We start from the raw sequence: 22377 nt of genomic DNA, 5'->3' as shown, positions 1-22377 counted from the left end.
GGATTTTGTTCTTGTCCTTCAGAAGCACTTCTGTCTTTGAGACATGTAGCTGAGGGTAACTTCAAGGAAATTAACTGCCTGACAAGAGGATCATTACTGCAAAAAATATAAAAACATAAAGAAAAAATAATATGATTGCTTTTCTGTCCCTTGAAAACCTAAACAATGAACTTCACATTATTAAGAATACAGCGTTCTGTTGCAGGGCTGGCCTTTTCTTGACAAGCTAAAGGACAGCATATTAACCATTAAAATGCAATACTCATCACAGTACAGTTCAACAGGATACTTGAGGGTATTAATTTTTCAGTCTGAAGAAGATGAGAATATCTGTGGCACTTGATTACAGCAGAAGTTCTTGTGAAAATTTAAGACGTGGTATTAAATGTAAGCTTTTTCCTTACTCTAAACTCTCTTATGGAACTATGTTACCTCTGGATCTCTATTCTGCATGTTAGTGTCCACATTTAAGACTAAGATGAACCTAATTTACATCCCATCCTCTCCTCGGACTGTTACCTTGTTGTGGTAAAACTCCACTAGTAATAGCAACAGGGGAAGCGTGAGCACAGACAGAGTGCAGGTGTTGCTACCATTGGTGGAGCTGCATTGGTTGAAAATTACAGGTCTTAATTTAGCCAGAGACCACATCCCTGGTTAACTATCACATCCAAATATGGAGAAGAGAAAACTATTGCCGTGCCTCTCTGTGTGAAGGGTTTTTATCTCATTCTTGCATATCACCTTTCCTGCTAAGACTTGTAAGTGTTTCAGCTTTAGTTTTCTTTACTTTTGGTGACTTTTAGTTTGCCTCTCTCCCTGGGAACTGCTGTTGCTTTGTCTTCCCTCCATTCATATTCTGTTTTTCTTTCTTTTTTTTTTGCTGCATGGAGACTCTCTGCTGTACAAGTGTAAGTATTTTTTTAGCTTTGCTTTTTCTGGCCTACTTGTTTATGTTTTTGTGCTCCATTTGCTTCTGTACTGCTTTCCTAGTCTCCTGGGAGATTGTAGTGTCATCCATCTTCAGTTACTGAATGAAATACGCAGCAATTTAGAGGTGAGATTAGGTTTTACAAGAAGGTTGAGCTAACATAACGTCTGATGAATTTAAAACAGCCCTGGACTTGAAGACTAAATGAAGCAGAGTGCTGATGAAAGAGGTACAAACAAAAATGTTACTGCTCAAGAAAACTCTGTTCATTCAGTTTCATATTGAAGCCAAGTCCATCTTAATGAAATGAAAATTGATATTTTCCTGTCATAGAAATTTGAGATTGAAGAGACCATTAGGTCATTGTGTTTGGGCTGGTTTGTTTTTCTTTGTCACATTGAATAGTACCTAGTTTATGAATGCTGGTCTCACAATTAACTTTCTACACCGTCACTTTCTCTGCTTTTTTACAAGTGGAAAATGCTTACATAGGTTTTCATGGGGTTTTTAAACAAATTTTTGAAAAGTAAAATGGGAATGAAGGGAGAGAAGGCAAATCACTGGGCTTCTGTGGGTGGAACAAGATCAAATTTGAAAACTTTTGGAGGGGTGTGGGGAATGTGGAAAGTGCCATATCCTGATCATTTTGAGAGTTATATCAGTTGTTCTAATCTGCATGACTGTTTTGTAAAGATAAAACATTCTGCTGCTTACCACACATGGTTTATTAAAACCTAGAAAAGTGCCCTGAGTGTTTATATGTGGTTCTAGTTGTTGTTTCCCCATGCATTTCCATGTTTTTTCCCCAGCATTTCTCCATGTTTAGTTATATAATTGGAGAAGAAATATAGGGGGATAGCTCCAAGAGATTCCAGAAGGGCAAGAATTAGAGTCAGAAGGCAAGGGATCTGGTAAAGTGACTCAGTTACTTAAGAAAATGGCATGGGACTTGGGAGTTCAGAGGCAGATTGGACCAGGGCAGCTTCATGGGAATATCTGACCCTCCCATTAAAGAGTCCTTAATCAGTGAGCATGGTTCAGTTTGTTGGGTCCCTGCTACTGAAGAGGGCTGACCCACTTATATGGGTGCACCTCCACAGGGGAAATAACTGGTGTGAGTAGACACAGAGACCTCAACATGCTATCTAGATTCTGAGTCCCTGTCCCTGGCAAAGCAAGGGTTTGTGGACTTGGGAGTAAGTGTAGCAAAGCTCTCTCTGTGTGACTTCTACCTGAGTCTCCTCATAGACAGAGCAGCCCTTAGCCCTTTGTCTGTTCCATTCAGCCACCTGCACCATACTTGGAAGAGTAGGGGAGGGTGGAGGAAGCATGGTCCAGAAAAAGCTCAGTGCGTTGACCCATTCAGGTAAAATCTGGGGGAAAATGTCACTCACTGCAGCCCCAAAATGTGTGTGTAAAAGCCAGGATTGTAACAGGAGGCAGAAGAACTGAGTCGCTCCTCTGTTTGTATGGCCAAAGGCGGAGAATTGTTGAGTGAAGGTAGAAGGGGCCTGGCCATAGAGAAGTCTGAATAGCCTCTGGTTACTGTGGGAAATTGGATGCAAGCCCACCATCTCAGACTGGAAGAGAGGTCACGATCCGGAAGTTCACATGTCCTCTGTAGTAATGAAACATCCTGGGCTGCCAGAGGATACTGCACACTGGCTGAGATTAAGTCTTCTAATAGCCTCTAAAAAGAGCACACTGTCATGTTTAAAACAACACTTTGACCCATTTTGCTGCGCCTGTGATCCAGAAAGGTCACTTGGTAAGAAGCCCATCTTGTACAAAATCTAAATGGTTTAGACAACTTAAAAGTTTTCAAATAAAATTGTATGTATAGCTACTCCTCATGCAGCCCTGGCAAGTGGATAGCATTTATACCCTTCCACCTCCAGCCCTGGCAAACACTGCAGTTGGTGGGTCCTGCTTAGCTGGCAAAGAACTTTTAGTGGTGATTCATGTCCACAGATTGACACATGATCACCAGCCTGAGCCTGATCATGGGTCATAGTCTCCCCTTCCACTGACATCTCAGTGAAGATGACACCCAGTGCGTGTCTGGGAGCATCAGTGCAAGAAATTCAGTGCTTGTCCTATACCGCTTTGTAGCGGTGCCCCAATTTGGCATTCTAGTGCAGGGGTCTCAAACTCAAATGACTATGAGGGTCACATGAGGACTAGTGGATTGGCCCGAGGGCTGCATCACTGACACCCCCTCCCCCTCGCTGCCCCCGCCCCCACCCCTTCCAGGAGGCCCCGCTCCTGCCCTGCCTCTTCCCACCCTTTCCTTACCCCCATTCCAACCCCTTCCCCGAAGTCCACACCCCAACTATGCCCCCTCCCTGCCCCCAGGGGGGGCAGGAGGGGTGCGGGGTGTGGCAGGGGCTCAGGGCAGGGAGTTCGGGTGCGGGGTGCAGGGTGTGGCAGAGGGTTGAGGTGCAGGCAGACGGCTCAGGGTAGGGAGCTGGGGTGCAGCAGGGAGTTGGGGTGCAGGCAGGGGGCTCAGGGCAGGGAGTTGGTGCAGGGGGCTCAGGGCAGGGAGCTTGGGTGCAGCAGGGAGTTGGGGTGCAGGCAGGGGGCTCAGGGCAGGGAGTTGGGGGACAGGGTGAAGGAGGGGTTTGGGCTCCGGCCCGGCACCGCTTACCTAGAGCAGCTCCAGGGTGGTAGTGGTGCGCACTGGGGCCAGGGCAGGCTCCCTGCCTGCCTCTGCCCCTGCCCCGGCCCCGCTCTGCTCTGGGAAGCAGCCGAACCATGTCCCTGTGGCCCAGGGGAGGGGGGGGGGGTGAGGGCACAGGGCTCTGTGCGCTGCTTTTGCCACTCCTCCAGGTACCTCCCCTGAAGCTCCCATTGGCCGTGGTTCCCTGTTCCCGGCCAATGGGAGCTGTGGGGGGCGGCGCCTGGAAGCCAGGGCAGTGCACGGAGCCCTCTGCCCCTCTCCCCCAGGCTGTGGGGATGTTGTGCTGGCCGCTTCAGGGAGCGGCACGGGGCTCGCAGGGCCACGGGGGGGCAATCCCACAGGCCAGCCAGCCCGTGGGCTGTAGTTTGCCCACCCCTGGCCTGGAGGTAGGCTGGTGGGTGGGGGTGGGGGCGGGGGCCGCTTGGCAGGCCGCAGGAAATAGCCCCGCGCGCCGCATGTTTGAGACCCCTGTGCTAGTGCCTATGCAGCTCTTGTAGATCCCAACTGTTATTCCGAGAACACCTGTTCAAGCTGAAATAGTGTCTGTCATTCCCCGTGAATGCAAATGTCAGTTGATGAGATGTTGGATAATCCCCCATCAACCTATTTTTTGTCACTGTTTCTGATCTTCAGAGCATGAACTCATCAGTTTGGTGGATCTGATTTCCAATTGCAACACCACAAAGAACAGCAATCGGACTAAAATTCACACAGATACATTATTGTGAGGAATAGGCCACAATTGCTAATACAACCAGGAACTGGAATAGTGATCTAATTGCTGACCCTGCTCAATGCTAAACTGGCTTCAGCTTCTCATAATTAGAGTTGAAATGCCTTTAACCATTTCAGACACAGATGTTGCTTGTAATTCCAATTCTGCTGGAGTGGACAAGCAACTGTTCTGGTGTATGGCTGTCCACTAATTGCATTCGCTCGTCTACTACGTGTTTAGCAGAGCAGTTCTGTACAGTTCCATCAAGCTGCTGATGGAGCCTGTGCCTGCTGATGGAGCCTGTGCCTGGCTGATGAATCTTGATATAAAAATTGCATTTATTTTATTGATAGCCATTTTATAGTACTTGTCACTATAGTGTCTGTGCTCCTGGCTTGTTCTTTCCACTTGCTCTGTATTATGGTGCATTACAGAAGCACTTTTGAATTTGAAGTGCCGCTATACTCTGAAAAGTGTCAGAAATAAAACCGTACTCTGGGGCTTCAAGTTTATTGTTACTCCATGACTTAAATGCTAAATGTGCTCAGATGACAATGGAAAAGGTGCTGCTGATGACTTCTTCCTGGTTGCTCATGAAACTATGTTATTTATTGATGTGTGTCAAATATGACATCCTCTGGAACTGGAAACTCCCTGCCACATAAAGGCATGTTGGCTTCAGACAATACTTTATAATAGTAGTGGGAAAACATCTCTGTTGCTCAAAAGATACAATCAGACTACTATGTAGTCTGGCCTCTCCTTTTTATTATTTATTTATTTGATCAAGTGGAGGCAGGTAAACCGCTTAATGCTAATATGAAAATCTATCATAATTTTGTCCAGGTCTGAACAGTACAAAGTTACAGCCATTCAGATGGAAATACTGATGCAGACAACTGAAGTATGTGTGTGTATATATATTGCATGCACACATCTATAAATCATTTGAATTGTCATTATTTTATCTAATTATATTTTTCACTAAATTTCCTATAAATAAAAAGCTAGAAAACTCTTTTTAAAAATTAAACCATCCATGTTGCAAACTCATTCTGAAGTCTTGGTGCCTAGGTACACCCTCTCGGGCTCAAGCAGCATCTGAAGATTTCTGAAGCTAGAACTTGATTAACAATTCTGTTGATTGTGCGTAAACCAGAATAGAATCCAGCCTGCTGACTCACTCTCAGTTGTGTAGATATTCTACTGTTAACAGGAATAAACAGTAGGTGGAAATATACATATGCCGCTAAAGCAAGCAGATAAAGAGTTCCGTGACTCAGTGGAAACAGATTTGTGTGAGTAAGAAGTTGTCATTTTTTTAGAGTGACTTCTCAAAAGATAAGCACAACTTATAGTTTAGCTTCTTTGTCCACATTAAATTACATGAGAGGCTCAGAATTGCTGATACCTGCCTTATCCATTGCAAAAAGCCTTTCTTACCATATGAACTTTCAGGATATTTCATAGAGCAAAATAAATGTGTCTTTCTTCCAATGAACAATGTGAGGCGTTACGTCTGTCAGTTGTTTCCTTAACACAACATTTTCTTTAATCTAGGAGTGAAAAAGTCATCTAATAATAATGTATACATTCAATAAATAAATTTTTCAATTTATATTCTGTGAATATAACCCATACTTGTGGAAACCCTGACATTGCCAGAGATATTGCTGATAAAAGCTGGTTTCCACTTTTTAAATACGTCCCAGAGTTATATCTTCTAGTACTACTACGTATACTTGGGGAATCTGTGACTGGGCTCGGCAGGATTCAATTTCCTGACACGCTGAAATCGACAGGAAAAAATATACAATTGGTAAGAGTGCAGCCTCTCCCTACCCACCCTGCACCTTCTGGGATCAGGTATCACCAGCCATGCAGCAACACCGGGAGCCCTCTGCAGTCCTGCTGTCACTGGAGTGAGAGAGAGAGACCGGGTACGTGACAGCAGAGCTGCAGATGACTCCCTGTGCTGCCGCAGGGCAGGTGACACCTAATCCCGGCAGGTGTGGGGAGGCTGTGGTCCTGGCTCAGTGGAGCAGAGATGCCTGGCAAGGGCCACAAGGTGGTCAAGTCCCTGGCCACGGGGGATGTCCTCCAGTGCTGAATGGCTCCTACCCAGGGATGTCTTCCATGCTCCTGGAAGGTGAATGAAAAAGTGGATTTGTGACCAGCAGGGTTGGAGAGGGCACCCTGTACTGCTGCTGCAGGGCCGGTGACACCCAATACCTGCAGGCACAAGGTGTGGGAAAGGCTGCAGTCCTATCACGGCAGAGCAGAGCTGTGAGGAGGAGGACAAGTCCCTGGTGCTGAGGGAGGTCACCCTACTGCTGACTGGCTCCATTCCCAAGCAGGAGACATTCAGCTGCGGGTGCCCCCTACCCCCTGCTGCAGGGTGCTCATCGTTCTCCTCATAGTCCTAGCCAGGGGTCTCCTCTGCATCCCCACTCTCACAGCCCTGCTCCCTTACCAACCAGGGGTATGAGAGCCATCCCTGGGCAGAAACTGTTCAGCAGCACCCTATGGATGGGGCTCGTCATCGTCCTCTCATTCCTGGCTGTGGGTCTCTACAGGACCAGGAATGCAGCTTCTCGTGCATCTTGGGCCCCGGTGTCTTGGTCCCCTCAGCCATGCAACAGCCCCCTTGTCAGTTCTGGGAGCCCCTTGCAGCCTTGCTTTCAGTGCAGCTTTAACCCCAACCCTACAGCGCCCCTCCTGAGTTTCCAGCAACTGTAACAATAAAAACAGTTAAAAATAAAAATCAACATTAATCACTGAAATGAGAAAAACAAAAATTGAATTCTGCCAAGCCTGTGTGTAAGCCAGAGTAGTAATTAAGCAACGGAATGTCAAAACTGCTTTGAGAAAATAGGGCATTTAGCTATTAGGAAAAAATAATTGCTTTTAACAAATTTAAACAAAAAACTGCAGCACACTCAGCAATTCATCTGGCTGACAAGGAAGTGAAATAGGCTTTAAAAGACACAATCTATGGTAGAAAGGGACATGGAGAACCTTAGGGTGGTGACAAAAGACCTATATGCCTAAATTTTTTGATTGATTTCAATAAGGTATCATTGATAAATGAACGGAGGAAGCATGGTTTTGTCGTTGCAACAGAAGTCCGAACAACTGGGATCTATTTCTGGCTTTGCCACAGACTTACTGTGGAGTAGTGGGCAACTCAGTTAACTCCTTGTACTTCACTTTCCCCATATGTAAAGCTGAGATAAAGTAGCCTCACTTGTGCCGAGAATCACTTTACTAATGTTTGTAAAGTTCAGTAATACTTATATTTCAAGTCTGAAATCAGTTGGATGTTTTAGACTCAGTTCTAGCCCTGCCTCATTGGTGTACAATTGGTTCATATCAATGAAATGTCAGTTAATTTTAAAGTATTTAGGAAGAAAAAAAATCTGTTCCCCCCTGTATTTACAAGGCAAACATGCCTTATGAACTGATTTGTTTGTTCTTAAGGTAAGAATTACTCTGAACTATTTCTTCTATCCAAATAAGCACCTCTTTATTTTATTTTTTATTCATAGATGACTCCGAAGTCTAAAAGGAAAAGCATCCACAGTAGAATGCTCCGGCCTGTATCTAGGGCTTTTGGTAAGTGGGTATCTTTTCTTTTTCTTTTTCTTTATAATTTATTAAAACCGCTTCCTTACATTCAGAAGGTGAGAAAAGTGTTCCTGTATTTGAAAATGCAGAAGACTCTCGCTCTGGACTGCAGTTTGTGGTCCAACGAACTTACTTTATTTTTTGAAGTTTCTATGGTGAAACACTTCAGAAATAAACATTTATTAGCTATAGTCCACCTTTTTCCACAAACATGTTACTGTCCTAATGCAAATGATGCCATTACTTTCTGTTTAAAATACCATATTAAGTCCTCATTAAAGGTTTTGATTGCTCTTAGAAATGGAATTTGACCTGGATAAAGCACTGGAAGAAGTACCTATACATATAGAAGATCCACCGTTCCTTTCCAGTAGACCGGACAAACGAACTTTTGGATTCATCTCAGAGCTGCCATCCGAGGAAGGGAGAAAACTGGAGCACTTTACAAAATTAAGGCCTAAAAGGAATAAAAAACAACAGCCCAGCCAAGCATCAGTGAGTGACCATTAAAAGATTGCTGAGGATCTAAGTCAGGGTGGGCAAACTTTTTGGCCCGAGGGCCACATCTGGTTATGGAAATTGTATGGTGGGCCATGAATGCTCACGAAATTGGGGTTGGAGTGCAGGAAGGGGTGAGGGCTCTGGCTGGGGGTGTGGGCTCTGGGGTTGGACCAGAAATGAGGAGTTCAGGGTGCAGGAGGGGGCTCTGGGCTAGGGCAGTGGGTTGGAGTACAGGAGGAGGATCAGGGCTGGGACATGGGAGGAGGTCAGGGTGCAGGATCTGGGCAGCACTTACATCAAGAAACTCTTGGAAGCAGTGGCATGTCCCCCCTCCGGCTCCTATGTGGAGGTGCAGCTAGGCAGCTCTGCGTGCTACTCTGTCCGCAGGCGCTGCCCCTGGAGTTCTCATTAGCCACAGTTTCTGGCCAATGGGAGCTGCAGGGGTGATGCTTGGGCGGGGGCAGTGCACAGAGTCCCCTGGTTACCCCTAAACGTAGGAGCCGTGGAGGGGGGACATGCTGCTGCTTCTAGGGGTCTTGACACATGCGCAGAGCGGCATCTGACCACGCTCCCCAGCTGGAGCGCGGGAGCAGAGCAAGCCCCAGACCCAGCTCCCAGGCGGGAGCTCAAGGGCTGGATTAAACAGGCTGGAGGGCCGGATGTGGCCCCTGGGCTGTAGTTTGCCCACCCCTGATCTTAGTACTTGGTTGTTTCTTACAATAAAGACAAAATCCCACTTTTGCCAACCCCAAGCACTCAAAAAGCATGAGTCAGGCCCCCCACAATTATCAGATTGTCTTTAAAATCTTGAGATTTAAAAATATATTTTTCTTTGCCTCAGTTTTTTGAGCCTTTAGGGGTGCACTCAGGTCACCTTTTCAAGCTTTTCTCTGTAACATGAGGGATAAAATCTTATTTAGATTTTTAAGTGAAAGCTGAGATTCTCACATAGTCACATTACTACGGAAAAACTAAATATCGTGAGACTTGGTGACACTGAAATCCTTCTTTTTCTGCACAAAACCTGAGTAAACTGGCACATATTCCTGTCTCCAGCAGCTCTCAGTAGAACCATTCCAGGACCTCTGCAGCCACTTGTGACCCCATACTCAAGACACAGGTTGAGCCAGTGGATCTGAATAATAACAGATCACTCTCTATGCCATTGCCCACACCAAAAAATACAACCTACTTCACTGCTGCAGATGGAGCTCCTGTGGAGCACAGTTTAAACACATATGTGGGGTCTCTGTGATTCTTTTTGCTCCATAAACAACCCCAGTTCTTTTTCTCTGGCATGGACATCTGCAGACAGAATTTGCATCTAAAGCTATACAGCTAGATCCTTGAGGAGAGCAGAGATGGTGTTATATCACTTGTCAGCACCCCTTATCCAAGAGGCAGCCCAGGGGCCAGTTTGGCCCCTGCTGCAACTTGGAGCAGCCTCATTACTGCTCCAAAATTATACTAGCTGGTTAACAGGCTCCTAGAGACCCTTCCACTGGTCTGGGATTGCCGGAGCAGAAATCACTGTGGCCAAATACTCCCTATGCTGGGAAAGGCCAAGAGTGGATAGTATAGAGTTTTATTTCACTCAGAAGTTCTCCTGTGCCAAAAGAAACCCTAGCCAGCTGTTTGGGTCTTTTTTAAAGTCAACTTGCCATCTCTTTTGTACTGACAGAGCCGTGCAGAGGGGACAGAGGCTTAGCTGGCCCTTTGACTGCAGTACACTACAGCCTTGTTTTTCCAAATCTATCATACTAAACTGAGTCATATTCTCCCACTTTCTAAACTTCCGCTAGTCGTCTCAACTTATTTAATGTATCCTGTGACATCTGGGTAAGTGAGGTCATCTGGCACTGGGACTATACCTCTGTTATGGAAAACTTAGCACCGGCACTATGTCCAGGCAGAGTCAAGTTCCATTCTCTTCTGCTTCCATGCAGTCATATGTTTTCAGAATTGGAGGATCCTGCTGTCTGGGGGGAGGGAGGAAGGATTGGGGGTTTTTAGTGCAGTGTTACCTGGCATGGAAATGTGAAGCGCAGCATAGATAGCATCTTGTATTTGAAAAGCTTTGCTCACTGTTTATGAAGAACAAGCAAGTGTTATTCCTTATGTCAGTGCAGTATTTCTGGGAACAGTGACCACATTTGGATGACAAGGCATTTGTTTTTTCTTACTTGCACAGACTCAAGGTGACCGGTAAAAGAGGAGGGGACGCTTTGTTGTCATTATTTATTATTTTGTGCTTTTTATTGGAGCGTGGGGAGGGACACATCACACCTTTCAGGTGTTCTTAAAGAAAAGTGTGGTTTTCTGTTTCCTGCTTGTTTACCCCAGTTATTTCAGAAGTGTTAGGTCTGGGTTTCCCTGGTTCCCTGGTAGAAGAATCTGAAGCAGTCCCTCCCCCTTACCTGAAAGGGTGAGAGTGCTAAATTTTTAACAAAAACCTCTTTTCTCCCAAGTTTTTCTGAGGCATTGTAGTTACAGGTGTTAACAAAGAACAGGCCAACAAGTTTTGGCTGTATAAAATAGACTGAATAAAAATCCATTCCTTTCTCAGTTGTTCAGCATTCAGTCTGTTGTGAGGTCTTATCCCACTGATTTTTCCAGTCCTGCATGTAATTCAGTAAAGAAAGGACCTGAATTTCTTTCTTTCTTTTTTTTTTTTAAATTGTTTGCTTTTTTTCAATTTTCCTTTCAGGCCACTTTCTTACAGCATAAAGAAATTCTTTATCTGCTGAACGTATTTTACATATTTGATGCAATTTTCTCAGCATTAGATGAGTAAAGTATAAAATATGCAGAAATCAATGTATTGTTGCAGTATTGAACAATAACTAGCATTACAGATTGCATCTGTAAAATCGTTCTGTGCCTTGGTTATTTTGGTGGTGATTGTACATTGTTAGTGATGCAGTCACTGTATTCAGTAGAAATTTTAGTTGTTGGGGCATGCCTTCAGACATGACAGACGGACATGCAATTAGGATATCCTATGTCTTCAGACATGACCAACGGAGACACAGGAATACACGGAGATTGGAGTCTTCAGTTACGGTTGTGCGTTTATTGTAGCAGAAGCTCAACTACTCCCTGCAGAAGCATAGCTGTACCACACTCGTTCCCTCCCCCACATCCCGAGAAGTGAGCACCGATATCCTTTTGCGTTTCCCCTCCCAAGGTGGGCAGTTCTGGTCTTGGTCTTGGCCCAATAATTGCCCTCTAATTTCCCTGCTAAAACCCCCACCTCTGTTTATGTTTACCTCTGTCATTACTTTTGTTGCCATCGAAGGAGCTGTTTTGAGCACTTGACTGTCTTTTTCAGTGCACACCTGCAGGCTTGTGGTTATGGGGTTTTTCGTATGCGTCTTCTGCCAGTAGCTTACCAGACAGACTCAACGTCAGATAGAGCCAGCCCCTCACATTAGTTACCTCTTTTTCAGAATGTTACATGCCTGCCTCCTTCAGGAAATGCTCTTGGCTTTGATACTTAAATATTTGTTTCTCTGGAGAGTTTCAGTGCCAACATTAAATGGATTCCGACTTCTCTTGAAGCCAATATCAAGATTTTTTTGACTGATGAGCTAAATATTTACATCCAGAGACAATAAATATCGATGTCCAAAAACAGATGTCAGTATATGTGTTATTACATATGTTCTGACATTTCCAATTAGACAAATTCTTTTCAGAAAAAGAAGTCATCACTGTGCTACTTTGAAAAAGATGTTTCCCTTATTAAAAAAGAACACATTCTGTTTTAAGTGGAAACAATGCAATTTTACCAAAAGGACTTATATTTTCAAATGAGGAATACAGTGCCACAGCAGAGGTATATAAGTGCTCTAGTTACTGTCTTATTGTTCATTTTATTATATTACAAAGCTCATCACATGGCTCAGCAATTCAGGAACCAGAAAGTTTCATGTATGTATTGTGACAAAGTTCCTCCTCTACCTTGGTGGGTCTTGCGCTTATTGACGGATTTGCTTGCCTCGGAGATTCACGGCAGCCGTCAGTTTGGCCGTTTACATGAACCTACAGTTCTGGTCAACTCCTCCTGTGTCTGACCAGAAGTTGGGAGGTTTGGGGGGAACTCGGGCCCGCCCTCTACTCCGGGTTCCAGCCCAGGGCCCTGTGGAATGCAGCTGTCTAGAGTGCCTCCTGGAACAGCTGTGCAACAGCTCCCTGGGCTACTTCCCCATGGCCTCCTCCCAACACCTTCTTTATCCTCACCATAGGACCTTCCTTCTGGTGTCTGATAATGCTTGTACTCAGTCCTCCAACGGTCCGCATTCTCACTCTCAGCTCCTAGTGCCTTTTGCTCCCAGCTCCTCACACGCATGCCACAAACTGAAGTGAGCTCCTTTTTAAACTCGGGTGCCCTGATTAGCCAGCCTTAATTGATTCTAGCAGCTTCTTGATTGGCTGCAGGTGTTCTAATCAGCCTGACTGTCTTAATTGTTTCCAGAAAGTTCCTGATTGTTCTGCAACCTTCCATGTTGCCTTACCCAGGGAAAAGGGACCTGCTCAACCTGGGGCGAATATATCTGTCTTCTATCACTCTCCTGTAGTCATCTGGCCCGATCCTGTCACAGTATCAATACATTAGTTCATAGTCAGGCTGCTGTCTTATTTGTCTTAATAAGGAAGGGTTTGATATTAACAGTAATTGTTCTCTCATACCCATAAGAGGAGAATCTGTCCTGGCCCCTTAGAAGCACAGAACCTGGATCTCAGGTGCAGAGGGGCTAAGGTGGCTTTATGCCACCTTTTATATTTTCTAGATTTTGGGGCCAGAGCATTCCCTGATGTAATTTAGACCATCTAAGTTAAGTTTCAGTGTGGTAGCCGTGTTAACAACTTCCTCGTGCTGCTTTGTGAGTGGTGGCACTGCCAAAACTGGGGCTGTTTCAGGGTCCTCTTTAGAGCCATCTAAAGAGGCTTTATTCAGTTTTAAATTGGGAGTGTTCTCCCCCTCCTGGATATGGAAGTTTGGCAGCAGAAAGGGATTATGGAAGACCAGCATATAGAGGCAGAGCCAAGGAGAGAATCCCTCCCATAATATTTAGTGTGTTTCATCTTCAGAGAGCTGTATAAACACTAACTGATCTTTACAATACTCCCATGAGAGAGTCACCCAAGTTGGATAATCTCTTCCTTTTGTCTTTGGCTTTAAGGTCTACTTTTGAAAGGCACAAAGAGGAGTTAGACCACAGTTCTCAATGAAAGTCAGTGCTGGGTGCCTAAAGTTAGTCACCTAAATCTGGCATTCAGTTTGAAAGTTTTGGCCTAAAGTGCCTTGCCTAAGACCACAGAGACAGTCTGTTAGAGGCATAATTAGTACACTACAGTTCTGGCTCCTAATTTTGTATTCAGACCACTAGAACTCACACCACTCTCTAAACCAGGTGAACAACAGCTGACAAAGATTCTGTCTCTGCCGGTATCTACAATAAATACACAGATCAGGAGTTCCATTTTGAAAAACTGCTAACAAAAAAGTATGCTTGAATACTAAATAACTGCTCTTTTTACACAATTTAAAGGATTTGAGCTTTTGCCTTGTTGGAATTAATAATATATTAAATTATTAATATGAGAAACCACCAGGCACTAATTTAACCATAAATAAGAACATAAGAATGGCCATACTGGGTCTGACCAAAGGTCCATCCAGCCCAGTATCCTGTCTACTGACAGTGGCCAATGCCAGGTGCCCCAGAGAGAGTGAATCTAAAAGGTAATGATCAAGTTGTCTCTCTCCTGCCATCCATCTCCACCCTCTGACAAATGGACGCTAGGGACACAATTCCTTACCCATCCTGGCTAATAGCCATTAATGGACTTAACTTCCATGAATTTATCCAGTTCTCTTTTAAACCCTGTTTTAGTCCTAGCCTTCACAACCTCCTTAGGCAAGGCGTTCCACAGGTTGACTGTGCGCGAAGAACAACTTCCTTTTATTTGTTTTAAACCTGTTGCCCATTAATTTCATTTGGTGGCTGTTAGGGGGCTTATTTCTTCACCCACTTACTTCTCTGGTTCTTCTCGCGTGAACAGAGAGCAACAGTACCCGAAGTCCAAAGTTGCAAACAATTCAATGTTTATTGGGGTGAACTTCCAGCAAGCATGATTCCAGTTTCCTTCCTTAGTGTCCCCCTTCCCAGCTCTGACACCACAGAGCCTTACCTGTGTCCCTGTTCCCATTTCCCCCTTTAGCTAAACATGATTCCAGTTTCTCCACCCTCGTTCTCTGTTTCCATTTCCCCCACCCTCACACCCACCCACTTCCTGGTTGACTGCAGACTATATAGTAGAACTTGAGTTCTGCTTAGCTATACCTTAACCAATCATTTTCCTGAAATTTAACTAACCAATCCTAACATATTGTAACATGATTATGTAACCAATTATATCCCACCACCTTAGTTTACACCCGGCAAAATTAATTATACAGCCGACAGAAACAATCACAGAACCAGACAGAAATTATACAGACAAACAATAGAGAAATGGGGACTACAGTGATAGAACAACAAAGAAATGAGGATTTCACATCCCAGCTATTGATAAGTGAGTTCTTGCCAGACAGGATGCTATCAAACTAAGTTTCCTTTTACATTTTCTAGGCACTTCCCTTTCTCTGGAGGTGGTAGGCATTATCAGGACAGGAGTATATTCCTAACAGCCCAATAGCACCTTCTTTCAATGTGACTAGTTTGGAATGTGAGGATGTGACCGGTCGCTTCCTAGTTTATGGCTGCCTCTGTTGCTTAGCCAAAGATTTTAGCCTAAGAACAGGGCCTCAGACTGTCACAGTAAGAGAAGGACCTTACACTGGCAGACAGTGATTTTGATTCTTTCTTTTATACCTCTAACTAGCCAAGTGATAAGAATACACCTAAATTTTTAGAGTATAGGCCTTTACAGACAGGCCTGAATATCTATATCCTAACAGTGGCCCCTAGTTCTTGTATTATGGGAACAAGTAAATAACTTTTCCTTATTCACTTTCTCCACACCACTCATGATTTTATATACCTCTATCATATCTCCCCTTAATCTCCTCTTTTCCAAGCTGAAAAGTCCTGGCCTCTTTAATCTCTCCTCATATGGGACCCGTTCCAAACCTGTAATCATTTTAGTTTCCCTTTTCTGAACCTTTTCTAATGCCAGTATATCTTTTTTGAGATGAGGAGACCACATCTGTACGCCGTATTTAGGATGTGGGCATACCATGGATTTATATAAGGTCAATAAGATATTCTCCGTCTTATTCTCTATCCCCTTTTTAATGATTCCTAACATCCTGTTCTCTTTTTTGACTGCCGCTGCACACTGCGTGGATGTCTTCAGAGAACTATCCATGATGACTCCAAGATCTTTCTCCTGAATAGTTGTAGCTAGATTAGCCCCCATCATATTGTATGTATAGTTGGGGTTATTGTTTCCAAATATCTTTATTAAATCCAAAGGCCAAATGACATCTGTACAATTGCTCTAAACATGCCTAAAAAGCAGTTTGCTACATCCAAACACTAACAAAATGTGTATATGTTTTTGATCAAGATACTTACAAATGGGCTAAACCCAAGAGTGCTTAGATCCACATTGGTTGGCTCCAACGTGGTCAGGCAGATATTAGCAATGAATCCTTTAAGAGTTTTACTTTTTTATACCCTTAAACAAACAGATTATGTCATTCCCAATTACTGATTTGAGCTAAAAACCAATTGGTGACAGTTCACCCTTATTTCCAGTCTTAATCCAGGGGAGATTTACGACCTCCTTTCTTCCCAAGGCCTTTCCTCCCCTGCTCCTTGCTGTCTCACAGTTTTTTCCATTGCACTTGAGTTCACAAAGGTTTTAACTCTGGTGTATGGGTTGGGAAGGGCCATGTTGGCTCATTCTGCGACTGATTCTCTTAGAACCATCTGCAATCACCCCTGTTGGTCAAAGGCCTTCTTTTTAGAAACTTTCCCTTATCTTATTAGTTAATCTTTTGAACCAGACATCTTCCCTTCTTCATTCCTTATGGCCTTATAATTTATTATTTTCAAGGCCTGCCTTCTGCTTGCTAGTCAGGGCCTTTCTTTACAACTTGTATATTTCCTTAAGTACTGTTAAGATAACTCTATTGTTTAATTTCATATTTATCCTTGTGCCTTACAGCATCTGTGAAAAGTGAGATTTCTTACTGCCATGCTTTGTTTCTTATGTTACGTTTGCTTTATTAGGTGTGTGGGGCAACACCTCAGGAAGGAGAACAGAATGGCCTCATGGGTAGAGTGGACGAAGGTGTTGATGAATTTTTCACCAAGAAAGTGACAAAAATGGATTCAAAGTATGTTCAAATCCTCTAATGAGTCAAAGTAAAGACCATGCTTTCTTACTGATAGTTTGTGAGGATAGAATATTTATGGTTAACACATTGTATTTGACTTCTTTTTCTAATATTCAGGTCTCCAATTTGCATAGCTACTGTCAAACCCAGACTATATCTTAATAGCCCAGTATATCAGTGAATTTGATTACTCATTTTAAAAAGCTTACTTTGAAATAAATTGCTTTTAATATACACTATCAACCAGATTATCAGATGATGTATATTAGCATAGCTCCACTGACTTCTTCATACCCATAAATGGCATCACTCATTACATCACTTATTATGACATCACTGGAGCGATACCAATTCACAGTGGCTCAGGCTCTGCCCCTGTATCTTTAATGTGTGTTTAGTTAAGATTGTTGTCCTCCATAAATGACATGGGGAAGTGATTTATGTTTATTGATATGTATAAATTAAACACTTGTTTTACAAAATTGTATTGCTCTGTTTGTGTATGACTCAATCCGAAAGGTCTGCCTTCTACATCTCACATAACAAGAGATCCAGCCTACAAGGGTGTAAACTAGATGGATATTTTATAGAGCCAACAGTAAGATGTTCTGGTTTCTTTAGTGTGACTGTACAAACAAAAGCTAGTTCAAGACTACCTAAAGTGACCTGTTATTTGCTATTTTTGATTAAGTAAATAAAAGTAAAATGTTTAAGTAAATAGTAAGTGTAAATTGGTAAATGGCTGGAGGAGAGAGGGAAAGGAAATGTTAAAATTAAGTGTGAATGATAAATATCAAAAATGACAAGCAGATGGCAGTAATTCAGGATTGCAAATACGAAACCATACATGACATCCAGTAAGTTGCTGTGAAATCATGTTAGCTAAAAAAAGAAATGTTTTGAACAACTGCTATATGCAGTAATTATGGGAATTTTATACAAATTATGTATACCTTTAAACTTTTCTTGTGTTGCCAGTGATTTTGTTTTATTGAGGGCAGCAACATATCGTATTTTACGGTTTTTCAGGGCAAACATTAGATAGTGTATATGTTGCCACCCGATGTACCATTCTCCCAGAAAAGCTGTGAATTTGGTAGGGTTGGGAACATGGCTGATCAGAACTGCATTGGTTGTTGGTGCAGAGATCTGGAATACTAAAAGGGGCAGCTCCCCAAAAGTTGTGTTTTATCCAGTACCTGGGTCATGATGGTAGCTGGTAGCTATTCATGGGGGTGAGGATACCCTTAAAAGAGCAGACACATTGAAATTATTCTTGGGGGGATGACTGAATTAGAGCCACTCTGATGCGACTTGCAGTTTAGAGGTAGGAGTAGTCAGGCCAGAGGTACGCCTAAAAATAAATTAGTGAAATATGTGTCCTAAGTGGCTCACCTGCCTCTGTGGCACAATGAGTAATGCTAGCCCTACAGTTCTTAGTGACTTTAATGGACTTTGGCCAATAGCATCAATCATAATAACCAATTTCTCATTTATAAGCGTTGGATAATAATTGGGCACAGAGCAACTTCCTGATGATGCAAACGGTTAGCTTTGCCCAAGAGAAATCTTTGAAACTATTAAAAACAGGTATTTTTCCAGGAAAAAAATCAAAGAATGTATGAACATTTGTCTGTGTGTCTGTTTTATTAGGAGATCGTCAATGAAACGTTCAGACGCCAACGAGTCCAGTGAAGTGGGTGATGAAAGGAAAAAAAGAGATTCTCGGAAAAGTGGGTTTCTCAACTTAATTAAATCTCGATCCAAATCTGAACGTCCTCAGACTGTATTGGTGGCAGAAGAGCCCTCGTCACCCAAGGGGGCTGTCAAAAGTCCAGCTGTGGACACTACTAAGAAAGAGCTAAAATCAGCTGAACAGAATGGCGGCACAGAACAAGCCGAGGAATTAAAAACACCAGACTCTCTAGAGGAGATACAGCCAGAGGATGCTGCAAGAGCGGAGAGGGGTGACAACAAAGGCAGCCCACAGGGAGGGCGTAGGTATGGGGTGCAAGTGATGGGCAGTGGACTCCTAGCAGAAATGAAAGCCAAGCAGGAAAGGAGAGCAGCTTCTTCACAGAAGGTGAGGGCGGCTTATTTTTGATTTGTGGTGACTCTAGTTGATGAAAAGTAGGAAAGAACTGAGCCCTATAAAGGAACACAAGGGTAAGAGGTTAACATTTAATATATTGGCTATGTTATATTAGAAAGACAAGATGGATGAGATAATACTTTTTATTGGACCAATTTCTGTTGGTGAGAAAGATAAGCTTTTGCTTTTACACCGAGCTCTTCTTCGGGTCTCATATGTTATATGTCATGGGTGACTTACTGGCACATAAATGAAATCTGTATCACAGAATTAAAGATCAGTTAGTCCCTATCTCCTGCCCTATGTAGGATTGTTTCCTACTGTCAGGATTGAGTTTACGAGTGAGCCAAGTTGGTAAATGGGTGGGCCCGCTCTGTTTTGGGGGATGGGTCTATTAAGGAATGGTTCTTCCACCATTTGCACTGTACTACAAATGAATTACTTTGTGTCGAGGAATAATTCTCCCTTTCAAACAATATTTGCTGATATTCAGTTTCAATTGTTTTTTAATTGCATCCCTTTACTCCTATTACAAACTGTTTTGTACCACATCTAATCATTCCTATTCTTTCTTTATGCCCTTAAAATACAAATAATCATAGACACTAGAGATGGAAACTACCTATTTGGTCACATGTGGATTTCAGCTCTTTTTTTAGTGAGCAAATAGCGTAGTATATTGAATTGAACAAAGAACCCTGCTCTCAGTACTGTTCAGGGAGCAGTGTCTTTGTATAGCTTAATATGTAACCTTCCTGTAACTGTGTCCCATATAAACCTAGTTTTGTCACTGAGCGCAATGGTTTTAAAACTGCTTTTCTTCTTAGGATTTAAACTATAATGCATTGAACACTCTTCTTAGCCTGTCAGATGAGGACATTCTGCATTAATCTATAGGCATTCCTATAGCACTAATAGCCAAGGGCTATTCAAGGGACACTCAAGTTAAAAATCATATATTTTTTTACAAAAGAAATTTCCTTTCCCAACTAGGACCAGATCCTGCCATCCTGACTCATGTTGAGTAGTACAGTAAACCCTTATATAACACAATAGTTACGTTCCTAGAAAACGGTGTGTAATATAAAAATGCGTTGTATGAACTGAATAGGGTTAAGTTCCCAAACATCACAAAGTTGTACATGTTGGAGGCGCTCAGGGCAGCGGGTTGGGGCGTGGGAGGAGGCTCAGGGCGCCTCCCCACAAGCAGCTAGGAGGCTCCATGTGCTGCCCCCGTCCCTCCCCGACCGCTGACTGCGGGGGTGGCGCCTGCGGGCAGAGGCAGCGTGCAGAGCTGCCTGGCTGCGCCTCAACCTCTGCCAGGAACAGCAGGCATGGGGAGCCGCCCGAGGTGAGCGGCCTCTGGATCCGGCACCCCGCACACCCTCCTGTGCCCAAACTCCCTCCCGTGAGCGCACGCACTATATAAGAATAGTGCGCGCAACATAAAAATGAGTCACTAAAGGATAATAGCTCACCTTAATTGATCACTCTCATTATAGTGTGTATGGCAACACCCATTTTTTCATGTTCTCTGTGTGTGTGTGTGTATATCTGTATATATCTTCCTACTGTATTTTCCACTGCATGCATCCGTTGAAGTGGGTTTTAGCTCACAAAAGCTTATGCTCAGATAAATTTGTTAGTCTCTAAGGTGCCACAAGTACTCCTGTTCTTTTTAAAGGAAAACCTCGTTATGTCAAAAATGCTCTGTATAAATGCGCGTCATATAAGGGTTTACTGTACTGTGACTAGTTCCATTGATGTCAGTGAGACTGTTTGAGGAGTAAGGTACTATAGAATGTGAGTCAGAGTATCACATTCTGGCCCTTAACCTTTCATAACCCAAGGTGCTATTAGTTAATTGTTCAATTCAACAATGGGCTTGGTGCTGTTCAAAACAGAATCCTTGCTTCAGTGGCTTTCTAATCTAAAGATTATAGTTGTGGAATACCAGCATGTTGTAATTTTTTGAAAAATTGTTAGGTAACCGCACTTCTCACATCAGTAGGTGTTAACACAGGTATCATTGGTTGAAAAATTGAACAAACAGAAGGTCACTCACCTTTTGTACTAATATTTTTTTATTTACTTTCAACTATGCTGCTTCTTTACTCTCTGTATTTCTCTCAGCTTGGAAAAGAAAATAGACTACTCAGTTTGTTCATAATTCATTTCTAGTTTCCATTCACTTGCCCAATGGTGTAAGGGAGGGGGACGTTGGGGAGGGGGGAAATATTTATATTGAAATTTTAAAAAAAAATTGCTGAAACTTTTTTATTGGTCTTAGGTTTTTGTAAAACCTAGGGTTTTACCCACCTTTACCTTTTGTATGTCTACACTGCAAATAAAAACCTGTGACGGGCCTGTGCCAGTTGACTAGGACTTCCAGGGGTTCAGCTGCAGGGCTTTTCCTTTGCAGTATAAACTTCTTGGACCTCTGGGACACTCCCACCTTGCAGGGTACTAGAGCCCAGGCCCCAGCCCAAGAACTTGAAGACTACACTGCAATTAAACAGCCCCTTAGCCCGAGTCCTGCGAGCCTGAGTCAGCTGGCACAGGATGGACACAGGTGTCTAATTGCAGTGTAGGCAAAACCCGTAGGGCCATTTTTGACCTGGCAATGTTTTATTTTTAAAGTGGTGGTCAGAAAGCTGAATTAAAATAGGATTTCTGTACAAAAAAGGAAGTTCAGTTATCTTTGTTTAAGATTAATCACAAGTCTTTGTACTGTGTTGCACAAAAGAGGAATGGTTAATGTTTATGTACATCATGCAGGGTTGAAATATGTAATAGCTTTGCTTTCATTTTGATGAAAACTTGAGTACTCTGAGTAATCCAGCAGATCTCAACTAGTTTTGTTATGGGAGAATTCAGTCTTTCATTTTTATTCATAACTTAAATGATGGATCACCAATTCCCTTAAAGTTTTCAGATTTATCAGGATTCTGATGTTAGTGAATTAAATTTTTCTTAAAGATGGTTGTTTAAATTCAGATCTATCCTAAGTAAAAACAAATCCATAAGGAATTTACTACTTCATTCATGACCTTCTGCAGTCTTATTACAGTTACAGATGATGAGCAGGTGCACAGTAGATGAAAAGATGGCAAAAGCTTTTTTGTTTTCTTTTACTGTGAATTTGATGTGTGAATTGGCACTAATGCCACAAAATAAATGAGTCGGAATCAGTGTTTTTTCTGATTTTCTCCAGATATAAAGATCATCTAGCTCCATCTAGTGTTTGCAGAACTGAATATTTAAATATCTTTTGGCAGGATATACAGGCAACCAAGCTCCTTAACAACCCTGTTTCTTTATCAGGGCTTTTATTAGAATTTTTGCGCACTCAGGTGCAAGTGCTACATTTCCCTGTCTTGCCCTCCTTTTTTATGGAGCCAAATAAATATTTGTGTGTGTAGTGCAATAGATATTTTACATATGACATATTCATGTAAGTAGTCATGGACAGACCTAG

The 22377-nt window shown here is 43.0% G+C and overlaps 1 protein-coding gene across 2 annotated transcripts in view; it reads left to right on the top strand.

Annotated features, from left to right (window-relative positions):
* The window catches only part of CARMIL1 (capping protein regulator and myosin 1 linker 1), a 257979-nt gene that overhangs the window by 216855 nt on the left and 18747 nt on the right, over nucleotides 1–22377 (top strand). For both annotated transcript variants that reach the window (XR_013345180.1, XM_077810553.1), the window contains exons 30-33: nucleotides 7875–7941; nucleotides 8252–8448; nucleotides 16701–16807; nucleotides 18461–18890. Coding sequence is in view for 1 of the 2 variants with exons in the window: in XM_077810553.1 (XP_077666679.1) it covers nucleotides 7875–7941; nucleotides 8252–8448; nucleotides 16701–16807; nucleotides 18461–18890 (801 nt within the window). In the remaining variant the exon portion in view is untranslated. The remainder of the gene's footprint in view (nucleotides 1–7874; nucleotides 7942–8251; nucleotides 8449–16700; nucleotides 16808–18460; nucleotides 18891–22377) is intronic.

Source organism: Eretmochelys imbricata, chromosome 2 (assembly GCF_965152235.1).
Source record: "Eretmochelys imbricata isolate rEreImb1 chromosome 2, rEreImb1.hap1, whole genome shotgun sequence".
In the NCBI taxonomy this organism is placed as follows: Eukaryota; Metazoa; Chordata; order Testudines; family Cheloniidae; genus Eretmochelys; species Eretmochelys imbricata.
This window is presented reverse-complemented; position numbering and strand designations above follow the sequence as displayed.